Raw genomic sequence first — 16,485 nt, forward strand, 5'->3', positions numbered from 1 at the left:
CACAGAACATCTGCACATAATAGTGTGTTTAAATTGGGGCTGCCTGTTTTTTTTTTTTTTATAACTGTCTACATGTTTGTATGTGTGGTTGCTTAGTTTGATCATTTCCGAATGATTATCGAAACCACAGCTTTGTGGCGCGCGATGCAAGACTTGGAGCTTTTGAGTCAGCTCAGCTGGAACAAGAATTGCTCATTTGAAAATAGATTAATGTTTTCCTGCAATCCTGCTGCAATCAAGTATAACTCAAACTGATTTTTTTTTTGATTGATAAAAAAAAAAACAAAAAAAAAACACCCACTTCCTAATAGTTCTTAAACAGTAAATCTTAAAATTGAGTTTTTGAAATGAATCAACTCCTTCATCTGAAATTTTCCACTTAACCTAGTTTCATGTTGACTGGGCCTTCCACCTACATCATCTAGAAACTGTAAGGACAAACACATTGACTTTCACTATTATATATTGTACAAAAGACATGCATGAACTTCTGCTTTGAATAACAGGACATCTGCTTGTGACGGTTCCTGCGAAGATCCTTTGTAACTTGTAACATGTGATCGCTCCCCCTGCCGGGAAACACACAGTCAGGACAATGACGTACTCGGGGCTGGTGTTCAATTCACAATATTCTCTCCACACGGTCTCACAAGTTGTTGCTGCCCTCGCAACATTCTTGCATGTGTGTGTCAGTGAAAGTCTGAGATGAATAGCTCAGGGACTTTTTCTTTTTTTTTTTGGTCTCATCGTGCATGTTTTGGGCACATTGTTGCGATAGCTGTTGTCAGCTGCACAAGATTTATACATTTTATTATTTTTATTTTTTTAAAGGACAGCTTGTGCGGGCCCATGATCCAAATGAACCAACTCTGCTTCAAAATGTTTTCTCGCACTTCATTCCAGATACAGCGTTTACAATTTTCTCGTGAGACCTTTCTATTAAATTGAAAATTATTTGGCCTTCCAATGAATAGCGGAGGTGCTTGTTTTGAAAACATGAATTTGAAAGAAAGAAAAAAATCCCTCCGATTTGGACAGGTTTCGGATTTTTGGTTATTTGACATTTAAATGCAAATCGTGTTGAAATGTCACATTATCTGGAATAGGGCATCCCCCTTTTTAAACAGATCAAAAACAAGCAGAGGAAATGTGGATGGTGTCACCTGTCAGTGTTTTTTTGTGAAAAAGATCTCTGTCAGTGATTGGAGGGCAAAGAACAGAGGAGCAAAAGATAGAGCACCTTTTGATCTCGATCAGACACGGTTAAAAGCGATGTAATTAAAAGTCCATGCGATCTGGCAGTGTGTTTCCTAGTATTGCTGACGAGGCTTCAAAGAACACACACAGTGTGTTCTGCGCATCAGAGAAATAGATAACAAATGTCAATTTTAATTTCAGTCTCTGTGGGAAGAAAATCAAGAAGAAGCCATCCTACCCTCTTTTCAAGCAAGCTCTTTCAGACAATGGCCACCTGAAACTGTTTTAAAGAAGTTGCGTTTCACCTCTTCCTTAAAATGTCACCAGTTCACGGCGTGCAGCTCTTAACGCCTGAATCTGTGATGTCCATCTCGTAAGTTTAAGGTGGGCTTGAAAATGCTTTCATCGAGTTGACAGCTCTTATTAACCTCTGAAAGTATTAATGCAAAAATATGTATGACACAATCCATTTGCATTCTTTGGATGACTTGAGTAAATGTAGTACTGAAGGTGGACACACAGCCGTCGCTGTTGTCGGGTTTCAGGGTGTCGACTCCTGCTCTGTTCTGGAATATTCAGTCAACATATTCAGTTCTGTTCGATTACCCTTAGAAAGTGCAACAAAAAGCTGATTGCTGGTTTAATATGCAACATTTCAACATACACAAGATCAAATTTTACTTGTATGTTGTTCTGTAACTTGTAAAAACCGCCTATAAATGTAAAAACAAAAACAGTTTTATTTACTTTTTTCATTTCAGTTAAACAAAGATGTGTTTGATGTTGAGTATTTTAGTATGAATAATGATACTAATGAAAGTGACGGGGATGATTAAAGAGTTCTTTTGCTATTACGTCTGACCGTATCCCATTCTGATTTAATCACTGGCAGACATACAAATGCAGTGTAATGTGCCTCCAAATGGATTTAAAGACTAAAACTGTTCTGTAGTTTAGACTGAATCACTTTGTCCTGCACTGCTGCATTGTGTAATGTCCCCTGCAGGAAATGTGTGACGCTTACTCAAGAATTCTGTCAGTCACATTCGATTATGGAAAATACAAAACAGGAAAAAAACAAAAAAACACACATGCAAGATGTAATATAATAATTATTTCCTCATTCAACTTTGCCATTATGTTATTGAGATTTGTGACGACAATTTTCCATAATTATGACACAAACACTGCATCAAAAATAAAAACACTTTTTTTTAACCAGTAAAGAGGGATGTGATTCAAGTGTTGCTTGGAAAAAAAAAAAAAAATTCAAAATTTCACTTTCATTTGTCTCCTTTTGCTCAAAAGAGTTCAACAGTTGGGTCCATAGATTATCTGAACAAATAAAAACCCAAATGCTGGTTTTGTCATTTTGAAATTCGCCTCCTGCCACTCAGAAGAAGTGTTTTCTGAACCGCCAGAATAGTAAGAACTCAGTTTCCCAGAGTCATTGCAGTCGACCAATCAAAGTCTTCTGGGACGCACCTTCCTATTTCGTGTTGTGAAGTTGAAGAGGACGCCGCAACACTTTTACAGTCAGGCGAACACTGTCAAGGCTTCCTGAAGACCCGAGGAGCACTTCTGAAAAATGGGTGAGAATAACATCTATCTTGTTTAGAAGGAGACCTGCTGATTAGATAAAATCCTGCATTGTTTAAGTCTCATGAGGGGAATGAATGTTTTTGTTTTTTGAGAATAATTCGCATGTAATTTTGATTATATTTTTTACGAATGTGTTTGTCAAATGACACATTTTGTGCTTTTGTGTCTGCTTTTGAGAAAGTAAATCTAGCCTAAATTACATTCATCTCGAAAATCAGATTTCTTCTTTATTTTATCGTCAACCGGATCAACAGCAATATTTCTGCCTTCATGCTATTTATCATGACTCAGATAAATATCTGCTTAAATCAAAACTGTTTAAGTGTATTTCACACATTCTTTGGAGGTGCATTCAAGGCAGTGGACTGATGCCAGGAAATATGTCAAAAATACTTCTTGATCGTGTAGAATGGAGAAGTTCAAAACGACTGAAAGCAGAATTTATGGTTCAAGCCACAGTACAGGAAATAAATGATCTCAAAAGAGAAGCATATTGGTTTTGACTCGCGAATGATTTCGAATGTGACAGAAGAGCTGCAGCGCTCAAATTCTCAGAATTACTTTGTCCCCCAGTCACACCTCGCCCAGAGAGCTCTTTGTGTCATTTTCCCTATCAAATACATAGACTAAGTAGAGGCAAAACAACACACACACACCGGAACATGACAACATCTCCACTGTCGCTGCTCGAAAGCTCTACGGCCTTGAAAAGAATCACCTCCGTGATGTCCGAAGATAACACAGAGTTTAACATTTCACGGATCCCAACTTCAGATTATCTCGCCATTGTTGTACTCAAAGTATGTTTTACAATATCGTATACAGCATGCAAGCGGTTGTGTTCTTGAGCAGGAAGCGGTTTTGAAACCTGTGGTTTCATATCATGCTCGGTTGACTCCGTGCTCGACAGATTTCTATTTTTTGTGCTGCCCATTACAGAAATTGCTCAACGCGTTCCTGGCAGTGACGCCGACCTGTTGTGAATTCATTTGTAGCGCAGGGTCAAATGGCCTGGTTTCACCGAATGTCAAATGATGTAAATGTGTCTCTCCTTTGTCTTGTGCCTGAAGATCAGGAGGACCACAGTGAGGCGTCACAACCGGCAGCGGCCAGCGAGGATGAGTCGGGGACAGAGACGCAGGTGATGCACCACTGTCACACAGGCTAAATGTCAGTTGGTCTACTGGCAGCCGGCTGGGCAATTTCCAGTTACAGTTAATCAGTGACTACAGGAATGACTGCTCAGAGGGAGTTATGCTTTGCGTTTTCATTTCCCTTTTTTAGTTAATTTCAGATAGCAGCCAAGCGCCAAAGTGCTGATTGCGTTAGTGCATTTGTTTCATCTCAACGTTTGCGAAATGACTAACCGGGGAATAAGTGACTCTCGTCTGTCTTCCGAGAGGGCCCTGAAAAACGCACCAGATGCTGCCGCAGTGCACTCGAAAGACACACGCAGAAAGGTTCACGAGGTCCTGGGAGAGAGCGTTCTGGTAACCGAAACGGAGAGAGGCCCAATATGAGAAGCGCAAATTAGCTCAACTAATTTCCAAAGAGCGATGTTAGCCGAAAGCCTGGTGGTTTCTGTGGTGACTTCTGGCCTTCCCTTTGCATCATTCCAGCACGCCACTGACAATCATTGCGAGAGTCACATGTGAACTGCGCACTGACATCACCCACACTCTTTTCCAAAAAAAAAAAAGAAAAATCACCTAGTGTAGTGGAAATTAGTAACATCGGAGAGCACCGCTCCGTTGCAAAAGATTCTCTAAACAGTTAAATAAAAAAAAAACACACACAAGCTCCTCCTAAAAATAGAGTCCAACGTGTACTTCCTGTCCCTTTGAATGTGTGCTATGTTGACTTTTTTTCTTCCCCTCGACTGTGACTTATGTGCACACTTATATTCATAGGGTCACGTTTAGAATAACATCAGATTTTTTTTAGCCCAAAGTTCAAAATAAAGTGATCAAGTGTCCACGTCCAAAAAAAAATCCAGAGAAAAAACAGTTAACCTTGTTTGCGGTTAAAAGTTCAATTGCCTTAAAAACAAAACTTTTTTTTTCTTTTTTTTTTTGTTTTTTTAGGTAAAATGCAGCTTTCATTATTGCATCTACTTCCTCAATACAATAACTTGCTCATGGACCCGAAAGTTTTGCAAGCAGTATCTTAAAATAACTGAAAGAGCCATGAATTCCAGTGAATCAAGTCCAGGATCCTCAAAAAGCCTTTTTTAGCTCGTCATCTCCAGCTCAAGAGCGCTTGAGATGAAGACAAAACGTCTTGTGTGATGCAAACGTTCTGAGGTTTTAGCACAAACAAAATATCAGCAGTCGCTATGGTGGAAAGTCTGGGAACGACCGTGTGAAGCTGCTGAACTGTGACTCAGTCAGGGCCATCTTGGTTAGAGGCCTGCACCTTCACTATTACTCACCCTGGTTGCCTACTTCTCGGAACCAGAAACCTCCTAGAGGAACCCAATTCAATATGAAACCACCTCAAGTCATTTATTGTACAAAAGTGTGCCTTCAAAATAATGCAGCATCTGCCTTCGGTGAAGCATGTTTAAGATATTGACATTGTTGATTGTGGTTTCCTGTGACACACCATCCCCCCAAAAAATTTATCACCGGCAGCGGCATTGTGAGACTTTCACATTGGAACAGGTGGTGTGAAAACCCGTAGTCTGTGATTTGCAGAAGAAGAGAGAAGTGAATCAATCGACATTCAAAAGCCATGAAGGCCAGTGTTCACTCATAATGTAATTGAAACCCCGTCGTCCAACTTCTGTTGTTAGGTCATCGCTGTTTCACGGTTTTCTTGAAATGTCTTCAACTGATGATTTTAATTTTGCATGCCTTCACTGTTTCATTTCTCCTTTCTCGCAAACCACAGATAGTGACATTGTCAATTTCTCGTACACGACTTCTGGGTAGCGCCACACTTAAAAAAAAACTGTTTCTTCAAATCCTCTTTTGAGTAGATTACAAAGAAATGGACAAACAATGGTTTAAATATAAGTTTCAATGGCCAGACAACGTATATATATATTTTTCTTTTTATATACATATATATTTATATGTACGCACACAAAGATATATATTTATATTTTTTCCACAACTGTTACACACTAGTTTATTTTGCGTGTTGTTCAACTCATGCAAGTTTAATTCATGCCCTCTGTTTGTTTTAGACTGTCGGGTTTTCAATACCAGCGACAGACAAGTCGAGACCAAAAACCCCACAAGTCTGCTGCTTTCTCCTCAGACAGGATGTATAGCGGTTATCTAATGAAAGTAGCGGTAAAACCTTCCCCACCGATTTTGATGTTTCATTTCAACATTTGCACCCCAGGAGATTTCAGTCAGTATCATCTTTGCTCATCTGCAATAATCCCCTTCAACTGTAAAACCCGGTTTCTACGTCAGTGCAATCGGTCGAGTCACCTGATTTTGACTAAAAGGATGTCGTTTTTTTTTTTTGGTTTGCGTCTGATTCATTTGGGTTTCTTGGCACTGCAGGACTCTGCGACTGTCATTGAGATCCACGACTCCATGACTAAATGTGAGGAAGACATGGGGCCTAATCTGTCACAGGTGGAAGAGAAAGTGTTTGCAGCAAACCTGCATGCTTTTATGAAGAACAGAAGTTCACCCATAGAAAGGATTCCACATCTGGGCTTCAAGCAGAGTGAGTCATTACCACTGTGCTGTTAATACTTCACACAGCTTTGAATTTAAAATAATAATAATAATAATAATAATAATAATAATAATAATACATTAATGTAAATGTAGCCAAATTAAATTACTTTTATTTTAACTTACGCTGCATGTCATTTGCTGTCATAGTTAATCTATGGAGGATCTTCAAAGCTGTGGAGACCCTGGGGGGCTATGATTCAGTAAGTAACAGTTAATCATCTAACGACTAGAAAAAAAAACTTTGCATGTATCTCTGTGTAAAATGCACAGCAGGTCAGGCACTGTGACATGGTGGTTTCTACCACAGCAGAGGGTGTCTATGCTGCAGGGCTGCTGAGTTTCTCTCGCGTTTGATGTTGCTACCGTGGGACGAACTGCGACAGAAGCAACTCATAGTGAGAGGACACAAGATACAATGCAGGGGCTTCAGGCGCAGTTGGGTGCTGGTACGAACCACGATCACTCCATTGTGTGTGAGAAAAATTATGACAGCTCTACGCATAAAAGAATTCCACCAGTACTTTACAACAAAGCAAGCTTTGCAACTTTACCAGCATCGCAGCCAATGGCTGGCACTGTGACAGAGAAGCCACACTCACTCAGAGGGTGTTGCATGTGTGAAGATTTGAATTTTACCACACATCATTTAGCGATTTACTCAAATTGCTGGCTGGAAATGACTCTTTCGTGGCTCCCAAGTGTGCAGGCAATGTGCACTTGGTTTAAAAGAACATGGATGAGTTCCAAATAGCCAGCAGGGGGCTCTCTCCCTGGTGTCAAAAATAATTTGACTGTTAAGACAGTTTATGAGAAAGCAGCGGTTCTGTTTTTCCAACGTGATACATGACTTCAGTGGACGCTTTTATAATAAGTGTGGTTCTGTCGCCGCAAAAATAAGGAAAAGTCCATCCATTTCTTCTTTTGCTTTTCTTGGAGATTTGTTCTCAATACGATCAGTTTGATGGACCTATTTCTGTGCTCTCTGGCGTGTAAAATATCTAGGTGACAATAGGAATTGTTATCTATAAATCATTTTATCATGAAGAATTCTACTCTTTGACAGTCTCGTTCACACTGTCCAAGACAAACGTCAGAGTTGCAAGATTCATCATCGACCGTTTTCTATGTTTTATGTATTTGTCGTGACCTTCTTCATTTCCACTGTGTCATCCAACAGGTGACAGCGCGTCGTCTTTGGAAGAAAGTGTACGATGAGCTGGGTGGGAGTCCAGGGAGCACCAGCGCTGCTACTTGCACTCGTAGACACTATGAAAAGTAAGGGCCGACTGTGTTTCCAGAAAAAAACTAGCACAGCAAATTGCTGCGGCAACAATTCACAATTGCAAAATATGTTTCATCAGGCTCGTGCTGCCATTCGAGAGACACATAAAGGGAGAGGAAGACAAACCCCTGCCACCCAGCAAACCACGAAAACCTTACAAGCGAAATTTGGATGGCAAAGTTCAAAAGACTGAGAAGAAAAGGAAGCGGAGTCATTCAGATCGAGAGATGGATCCTGAGGTAACATCCAGAAAACATTTTACAGGAGCAAAATAAGCATTGGCGACGGCAAGCGTCCAACATACTTTTTGTTATTGTTTTTAGATGCTTCACCAGAGAAGTCCAGAGGCTACCTCCCAAAGTGAAGCAGTGATGCAGCCTCACCCTGCTCTCTGGCCTGCCACCGCTGATAGAAGCAATCCAGACTGCCCAAGCAGGGCTCCTGCTGATTGTTGCACCTCGGTCTACGCTCGCCTCGCGCAGGTTCCCACAACCAGCCCCTGGACTGCTCACATCCCATCTGCAGCCGGAGAGGTCATCTCCCCTCTGGAGAAAAAGAAGCGAGTGGCTCAGGCCAGCCTTAAGTTGCCTCTGAGCCCGCCGAGCGAGGACAAAGAGAGACCGTCTGTCATTCACTGCTCCCAATCTCCGGCCCGTGCATCCTCCAGTCACAACTGCAAATTTTCCGATGGCTCTCCCATTCCTTTATCATCATCATCCTCCCGGAGCCCTTCCCCTTACTCCGTTTCTTCAGAGGACAGTGAGACAGGAACGAAGGAAGACAAATCCACGATGGGCCTCCTTCATGGCTCCTCAAACTCAGGAAAAAACATCCCCTCGAGTATCGAGGAGCAAAAATCAGTCATGTGCAGTCAAATACCCAAACAAGTGCAGAATAAAGACAGTTCTCATGTGAGTTTCCAAACTACAGACTCATTCAAAGTACCAGCTATAGACTCAGCCTGGAAGCCAATGCACAAAGAGGGTGGAAGATATTTCCCCCCTGCTTTCATAGCGTCTCCTGATTACTCTTTGAAGTCTGACTGGTGTCCAGCATCAACGTCTAGTTTCACAAAAGTCATTCCAAAAACTGTGCAGCCACTGCGGCCCGCTCCCATCCGTCCAGGCTTCAAAACCCACCAAGGCAGGTTGATGCAGCAGGACTCTTTGGCTTGTGCGAAGAAGCTGAGCAACATGCCTCCGTGGCTTTGTCAGGCAGAGAAGCGGGAGAAATCCAGGACGATGCCTCAGAAAGTTCCCATCAGTCAGGAAAATCTGGTCCATTCCGGCTCCAGGCCGCCAGTGTCATGTGTTCTGTCAAGTCTCAACAAATCAGTGAGAGACTCTCGCCACCAGCCTCTTCTGCCCCCCGGGTTTCTCTCCAATAGAATGAGACTACCTCAACCTCAGCTAATGTACCATCACGTCCCAGTGACCCCCGCTCACCCTGGTCTCATGGGGTCTGCTCTTTACCAATATCCATACTCCATTAATCTGGTAAATCCCCCAAATGCATACACCTTTCCTTCCATTTATCCGTACAAGCTGTGAATATCTATGTCCATCCCAAAAACTATGACAGCACCGATTTCTGTTCCATTCTGATGGTATTTGTATGACACGCTTCATGTTCATGTTCTTGTTCCGTAGCGAAATTAAGATATTCTCCTTCAGAAAAGGTACAAAACAATTATCACCTGAATTCTTTCAAATAGGTGCATTATATTTCCAATAAAACAGTAAAGCTTTACTTGACATTAATAGTATTTAACAGATAAATGTGATCAATTCATTCTTTATTTAAACACTTTACACAAAATGGAATATGGTTAATTTCATTTCATTTTGCTGAACAGCCAAGAACCCTGTACTGTATTCTGTTGAGTTTGTGGGGTATTAATGAAACTGCATTGCCACATGCAGCTGTGTGTATCAGTGTATGTACCACATCTGAGATTGGTAATTACAGGTGTATTTTTTTCAGATATGTTAAAAAGAGTGAGTGAGTGAGTGAGTACAAAACTAACAGCCAGAAATAAAAATAAAAAATGTTATCACGTTATTACAGAAAGTTTGTTGTTCTTATTTCTTTGGGGGGGAAATCGCTACTAGTCTAACTTCAAGTGTGTGGTTTTTTTTTTATTATTATTATTATTCAGGGGGAAAATCCATCAAGTGACAAATTTCCATTAAATAAATCAAATGTTTTGGATAATACCATAGCACAACCTTTTTAAATGGGTGTGGGTAATGCCATGTGCATTCTAGATGTCTCTTGATATGCTTGAGACAGCACGTCACAGATGTGTTTGATTGGCTTTATTCCTTATGTCTATTAAATTATCTGTTTTGTTTTGGTTATTAACTGAAAAACAAATCAAGATAGTGTTTGCAGACACGTATTTATATATGTGTACAGCATATGTTATTTTACATTACGTCCATTATAAACCTATATTTCGTAGTAAACCCGAAAAGGGTTGTTTACATTAGTAGCTGTATTCAGTCTGATTAAAAGAAACATATCCTGAATTTAAGCTAGCAGGAAGTGCTGCTTTATAGATATATTTAGAAGAAGAAAAAAAAACATGCGTTGTGGCAGGATGACACCAGAAAATTTGACTGGATGATTCCCTTAAGATTGTAGCCAGCGGAGTTCTACATGCAAGCGTTCAAGAACAGTACCTCGCTCAGACCGTCCGCGGGTAAAACATCCGGAAGGAGGAACGCTAAACGCGTGATCTCTCGCGAGAAGACGGTAGTGGCGCGAATAAACAAGGACTCTCCTCCAGCCGACCTGTGGCCGCTATTGTCGCGACTGCACTTTGGCAGACGTTGCGCACTGACAACTTTGCTTCCGCGAACTCGTGTTTCTAAAAGCTAAATCGGGGACTTAAAGTAAGGAGATAGATAATAAAAACATGTCGGACGCTGCGTCTGACGACGGCAGCGACATCAACCAAGATGACACGCAGGAGGAGCTCATGACTCCGGCGGAGCTGATCGGCAAACTGGAAGAAGTAAGCTCATTTTAACACAGGAAATATCGCGTTGTCTTGTCTAGCTACGTGTTGCAAACGCCTTACAACACGTGAATGTCACCCCTCGAGACACGTGTCAACAGTCTTCGTGTGTCGTGGTTGTTTGTGTGGCAGGCTTGGCTGAATGAGAAGTTCTCTCCGGAGCTGCTTGAAAACAAGTCGGAGGTGGTGGAGTGTGTGATGGAGCAGCTGACTCACATGGTAAACTTACCGGGGAACACCTTCCCGCCTACTGTCTCTGTGTTCTCGAGCACGAGTGACCGTGCACAGCGCACCGATGGAAATGCCAACCCACACATTTGTAGGACGAACGCTTGACTGAGTTCCCCCCCCGACGCTTGATGTTGATGAACCGTTGACAGAAATGCGCAAGCGCAAGTCCTCTATACACACCGCATTGTAATCGATGGCGGTTAATTAGCAATAGTATTGCGGTCTAAACACCAACATATTATATTTATTATTTTAATATTTTAATTTCCACTGTGAGTTTTGCCTCTCCTTCCACTCTTACATTATTATTTATGTTTATGTGTACATTCTTTTTCTGTATTGTCAACAAGAGGCAAAAATATGCTCTATATCTGTAGGTGTGTTGTAGCTTTTTGGATAATCAACTGAGCAGAACTGCTCTATTTTAGTCCAGATTTTTATTTTTATTTTATTTATTTATTTATTTTTTTTTTTAAATGAAGACATATAAATGCCTATAAATAGAACCTTTGATTACTGTTTGTTTGAAGGCACATCATCATATCCAGAACTCTAAAATGTCTGATCAACAGTGTTTGTATATAAATCCTAATTAGCAACTTCCCCCATCCAGACATTCTAACAGCTTCCCCCGCTGATCACAGTCGTTTGACCTTTATGACCCTCGTCTCATTACCAGCAACACACAGCTGCTTACCTAAAACTAATGGAAACATATTTTAGATAATGTGTTTTTCTCTGCTTGTAACTCACCCCAAATAAAGGAAACTGTTTACATCTTGTGTTGACCTCTTCGTGCTGACAGGAGGACAACCTGCAACGGGTGAAGAAGGGCGACGCTAAGGCTGGAATCCACCGCATGGAAATAGACAGGATCCGCTTTATGCTAAGCAGCTACTTGCGCTCCCGTCTGCAGAAGGTCAGTTGGGTAATGGGCCAAAGAAAAAACCCTGACATTTCATCATGGTGGAATATTACAAATGCTCAATCTTTGTTTAGATTGAAAAGTTTTTCCCCCATGTCCTGGAGAGACAAAATTCTCGAAAGGCTGGAGAGCCGTCATTGCTTTCGCCGGAAGAGTTTTCCTTTGCCAAAGAGTGAGTGGGATTGGTTTTTCTTTCCATGTAATGCTTTTCGTTTCTCGCTTCCACTGTGAGCATAACAACTAACGGCACGTTCACCTGGCCCACAGGTACTACGCCAACACAGAGAGCTACCTGAGGGTTGTCGCACTGAGGCGCATGCCCTCCAACCTGCAGAGTGTGGACATGCTCAAAGCAGGTAGAGTTTCACTTTGATTGACTTTAGCTGGCACTACTCATGTTTGACACCCCTGATCCAAATGAATCCCAGCTGAATATATATCAGACTTTTAAAATTAAACTGTTTCTATTGTGACGGCAGTGCCAGAGCCTTGTTTGGACTCCTTTGTGTTCCTGCGTGTGAAAGAGCGGCAGGAAAACATCTTGGTTGAACCTGAAACAGACGATCAGAGGTACCTCTTTTTCCACTTTGTCCTCGTTTTTTTTATTTATCCCCACTGGGTGGCAGTGTTGCCTTTTGTCAGTTGACGCTTTTGTCTCTTTTCTGCATGGATACTAAACTGGCGATGTTACATTTTCCTCTCAGAGAGTACGTTGTGGACCTTGAAGAGGGCTCTCAGCATCTCATGCGCTATCGAACCATCGCCCCACTCGTCTCAAGTGGAGCTGTGCAGTTAATCTGAATGTGAAAGTGAGTAAACGGTGACTTTGAACGTGGCAACTGTGTCGCCAAGTGCTGCCCTCACACCCTCTGAAACAACAGATCGGCAAATTCCTCTTTGCAGATCTTACATAATGCGCCGCTTTGTGGTGACATCTGGATTTATTTTTAGCCCTCACCTCTTTTTTTTTGTCTTGATAATGATGTACCTTGAAGAACCTCGGTATGTTTTGATACGCAGGCTGTGTACACAGCTCACTCATTATGTCTCTGTTTTAGGTGCGTTGGCTGGCACGGCTGCTTTTGGCTGCAGGAGGTCCGAAATTGAGCAGCGCTTCGCAGACGCGCAGCAGTTAATGATGCAGATGATCTGGGAGTGGCCCCGGCCTGTCTGACTGTTGTCGGGATTAAAGACTAATTTTAGGAAATGTAAGCACAGACATTCGCTGCCCCCATGCGCACGAGTGGTGAATGTCAGTAAGTGCTTACTGAAGAATGAAGCCGGTTCACTGGAGCGGCACTGCAGCGACGTTATTTTTGGATCTTTTTTTAATCATGTCACAACATAAGTTTGGTTACATAATGCTCATGCATTCTGGTGTGTTGGTGTCTGTTTGACTTGTAAATACAAATCCTGTTACTTCAACCAGATTGCTCGCATTATTGGCTTTTCTCTCTTTTCCGGCCAAACTAGGATACGTCAGATGACTCAAAGATGAAATTTCATCAGCTCACTTGCTGCTGTAGTGCTTTCCGAACTGAGCTGTTTATGTCACTGAGTTGATATGTGAAGAGGACACTTCTTTTATCTGCGAGGGTTTTCATTATTTTGCACTGCTCTCCTATATAATCCCTTGAGATTAATTCTGGTGCGGTTAAGGAATTATTAGGATTTTGACTATACAGATTCAGAGGTTTGCATTTTCTTTTCTTTTATTCACTCTTTTATTTTGATTTATCAATAAAAGCGGGGTATGACATTTTGTGAGGCAATAATGGCCGCAATAACACCGTTATGTAAGTTCAAAGAGCCATGAGTCATGAGCCACCACTGGAAATTGTGGAGATATGTGGAACTAATTAAGAACCGAGGGCGAGCCTCATAAAACTGAGGAAGCAGGCTGCCGCCTGTGCAGACCAAGCCGCCGTTATCAGGAAATTAGAAGTAATTGCATTTCAAACACTGAAAAGATCCAAGCTTTCATGAAGCATGTGTTTGTTTTTTTTATTCAAGAAGCTGGATATCTTTGAATTCTTCACTGAAAGAAAAAGAGAGAATCAAACATTGGCTTGTCTTTGAATTTTATTTATACAGCAGCACCGTTGTTGTTAAAACTGAGTCCGTTTCAGAGTGAAACTGGAACGCGAGGAGCTCGTGGACGAGTTCAGACATCCTCCGTCAGCATTGGGCCGGGCACTTTTAACACGTTTCTGCCATAACTCAGCGGTGAAGCTGAAAGCTGTAAAAGGGTTCACGTTTCATGCAACTGGATATGAATGCGCTGGGGTCCATCCTCCAATAGCTTGGCTGTCGTCTATAAATCCAGATCCTCTGCATCACACATGCCGGCGGGCCAGAGGATTTTATGAACCGGCCAGCAGAAGACCAGGGCACTATCCTCTCACAAGCTCCTGTGTCCATGGATAGGTCTGAGAATAGAGGCCAGCATGGCTGTCATAGTTTCCATAATGCAGGCTAAAGTGCACTGGAGCACCAAACTGACACATCAAGCCTTTTCAATGACGCACAAAGGTGAAGGGGGACGACAGTCACGGATCATCAGGATGTTCTACATACAACAGTTTCATATGGTTGCGCTTAAGTTTGATAGAACAAATTATTTTTCATAAACAGTGGAACACAAACAGTACATGCAGGTTCATGTGACGGAGCACAAACTCACAAGAGTTGATCTGATTGGTTGGGAGCGGAGTGCTCAACATAACAGTGTGACGTCTCACCTTGGGGGGGTATAAATAGGATCTGGTTGCGCACACTGCTGGCAAGGGGATGACTGAGACGGCACGCAAAACAAGTTGCTCCAGGACACAGTCTGTAAGTGAGATTAATAATGTACGCATGTCTGTATGAATGTAAAGTGTACGGCAGCCACCTTTCCTCCACCAAAGTGGTGAGAATACTGTCTGTGTGTGTTTGCACTTTTTGTTCCGCAGAACTCCAAGCAAACGTGGAGAGCGTTTCCCTCGAATCCAGGATGGAGATGTTAAGTGCGACGTAAGCTGCTGGCACTAACCATGCAACTCATAAATGTGACTTTGTTACACTTTGGATAGATTCATCTACCCGGCACACCAAAAAGGTCCTTCTAAAATTTGAAGATGACTAGATGATTAGATGAACTAACTAGGTTTTTGGCGAAGCTAAGCTCTAGCCAAAGCCATTCAGTACTAAATAAAAATACTATCAAAATGCTGAAGTTCTTTTCTCCCCCTAATTAGCACCATTAGCGCAGTTTATTTTTAGCATGAAAATATCCATTCATGCAGGTAAAGCTTCTACTCTATATCTTTGCAGCCACTGCATTCTTGTTCAGCCTCTTTATAAAAGCAGAGTGGATGGCAGATGATTGCTTATGGAGTCATTAGATCGACTGAAGATGTTATCTTTTGGAGCATGGCAAGAAGCGAGAGAGAACTTCTACCGCTTCACGTGGAACCCAATTCCATTAGATATTATTTTCATTGCAGCAGTCCAGTCTGGGGGTTATTTCTCATCATTTGTTGCCAGGGCTAAAAGTTTTGTTCCAGTAAGTATGTGAAAGTTTGAAAGCGGCGTTGCTTTGCTTTGTTCTTCCCTCTCAAGCCTCCTGCCTGCGGTTGGCCTGAGGTCAACGGCCCAATCAGCCGGACTTAACGAGATAGCGGTCAGGCTCTGCTTGAACCAGAGTAAACAACTGTGCCCTCACGTCTGGGTTCCCATCCTGAAGCCGCAGCGCCCCTGTATCCGTCCTCCGGCTTTAGATCCGCTACCCCTGGACGTCCTGAGCCGGGCCTACCTCACCCAACCCCTCCCCTTCCTCCTGGACGACTTTGATGACTTGGACGACGACGTCTTGCTGCCCATCAGGAACAAGCGAGTGGTTTTCGCCGACTCGTGCGGGCTGTCCCTCACGGCCGTGCGGGAGTTTTCCGACAAGGAGGGGCCGTCTGACCTCGACCTCCTGCCGTCGCTGCAGGATCTGGGGAGCATGACGGAGGACGGCTACAGCTGCACCGTCAGCACCTGCTGCCCGGGGACGCAGCTCAAGCTGGGCTTCCCGCAGCCCTCCGCTGATTTCCAGGCCTTCCGCGCTAAGCTGGAAAAGAGCATGGTGACCCTGGAGAGCTGCAGCGTGAGCGACCAGGCCCTGCGAGGCACCGTGCGGGTCAGGAACGTCAGCTACCAGAAGGACGTGCGGGTGCGCATCACCTTCGACTCGTGGCAGAGCTACAGGGACGAGGCCTGCGCGTACCTGCCGAAGCGCTTTGGCGGGCCCCGGACGGACATCTTTGAGTTTGACATTGCTCTGCCCAAAGTGCTGGATGCCAAGAGGAATGTAGAATTCTGTTTATTTTATCTGCCCGGCGGCCACGGCGAGCCTTTCTGGGACAACAACGATGGAGAGAACTACAGCATCCGCGTGAGCGTGAACTCGCATCTGTGCAGCAACAAGAAGCTTGAAGTGAAAAGGGCATAACTAAGATGTGAGTCCTGTTTTTCAGATGAAGTGACTGAATATTTTAAG

At 42.9% G+C, this 16,485-nt stretch overlaps 3 protein-coding genes across 5 annotated transcripts; all 3 read left to right on the forward strand.

Moving 5' to 3' along the window:
- The first annotated feature begins 2,685 nt into the window (after positions 1-2,685).
- arid5a (AT-rich interactive domain 5A) lies at positions 2,686-9,874 on the forward strand. 2 transcript variants are annotated; one of them, XM_076039000.1, is made up of 7 exons: positions 2,686-2,789; positions 3,870-3,940; positions 6,318-6,486; positions 6,648-6,700; positions 7,678-7,775; positions 7,862-8,021; positions 8,106-9,874. In XM_076039000.1, the coding sequence occupies exons 1-7, from the start codon at positions 2,786-2,788 to the stop codon at positions 9,330-9,332; spliced, it is 1,782 nt and encodes a 593-aa protein (XP_075895115.1). In that variant the 5' UTR covers positions 2,686-2,785; the 3' UTR covers positions 9,333-9,874. The 2 variants fall into 2 exon arrangements, with proteins under 2 accessions (XP_075895115.1, XP_075895116.1); XM_076039001.1 differs by lacking the exons at positions 6,318-6,486; positions 6,648-6,700.
- Positions 9,875-10,530: 656 nt separating this feature from the next.
- Positions 10,531-13,385, forward strand: gins4 (GINS complex subunit 4 (Sld5 homolog)). 2 transcript variants are annotated; one of them, XM_076038949.1, is made up of 8 exons: positions 10,534-10,801; positions 10,937-11,023; positions 11,841-11,954; positions 12,035-12,132; positions 12,228-12,316; positions 12,440-12,530; positions 12,665-12,769; positions 13,019-13,385. In XM_076038949.1, exons 1-7 carry the CDS (start codon positions 10,703-10,705, stop codon positions 12,759-12,761), a joined length of 675 nt encoding a protein of 224 aa, XP_075895064.1. In that variant the 5' UTR covers positions 10,534-10,702; the 3' UTR covers positions 12,762-12,769; positions 13,019-13,385. The 2 variants fall into 2 exon arrangements, with proteins under 2 accessions (XP_075895066.1, XP_075895064.1); XM_076038951.1 differs by lacking the exon at positions 10,937-11,023 and having other exon boundaries at positions 10,531-10,801.
- Positions 13,386-14,768: 1,383 nt separating this feature from the next.
- On the forward strand, positions 14,769-16,437 carry ppp1r3c2b (protein phosphatase 1 regulatory subunit 3C2, duplicate b). The gene is made up of 3 exons (XM_076038948.1): positions 14,769-14,795; positions 14,915-14,975; positions 15,564-16,437. The coding sequence occupies exons 2-3, from the start codon at positions 14,956-14,958 to the stop codon at positions 16,435-16,437; spliced, it is 894 nt and encodes a 297-aa protein (XP_075895063.1). The 5' UTR covers positions 14,769-14,795; positions 14,915-14,955.
- Positions 16,438-16,485: the final 48 nt, after the last annotated feature.

This window comes from Nelusetta ayraudi, unplaced genomic scaffold, assembly GCF_046127955.1.
Source record: "Nelusetta ayraudi isolate G7.1 ecotype Tasmania unplaced genomic scaffold, CSIRO-AGI_Nayr_v1 ptg000058l, whole genome shotgun sequence".
NCBI lineage: Eukaryota > Metazoa > Chordata > Actinopteri > Tetraodontiformes > Monacanthidae > Nelusetta > Nelusetta ayraudi.

Coding starts and splice junctions, on each gene's coding strand:
- ppp1r3c2b (XM_076038948.1), top strand. CDS start 14,956: ATGGAGATGTTAAGTGCGAC. Junction 14,976..15,563: donor ATGGAGATGTTAAGTGCGAC/GTAAGCTGCTGG, acceptor TTCCCTCTCAAG/CCTCCTGCCTGCGGTTGGCC.
- arid5a (XM_076039000.1), top strand. Junction 3,941..6,317: donor AGTCGGGGACAGAGACGCAG/GTGATGCACCAC, acceptor TTGGCACTGCAG/GACTCTGCGACTGTCATTGA. Junction 7,776..7,861: donor ACTCGTAGACACTATGAAAA/GTAAGGGCCGAC, acceptor ATGTTTCATCAG/GCTCGTGCTGCCATTCGAGA.
- gins4 (XM_076038949.1), top strand. CDS start 10,703: ATGTCGGACGCTGCGTCTGACGACGGCAGCGACATCAACCAAGATGAC. Junction 10,802..10,936: donor TGATCGGCAAACTGGAAGAA/GTAAGCTCATTT, acceptor TTTGTGTGGCAG/GCTTGGCTGAATGAGAAGTT. Junction 12,317..12,439: donor TGTGGACATGCTCAAAGCAG/GTAGAGTTTCAC, acceptor TTGTGACGGCAG/TGCCAGAGCCTTGTTTGGAC.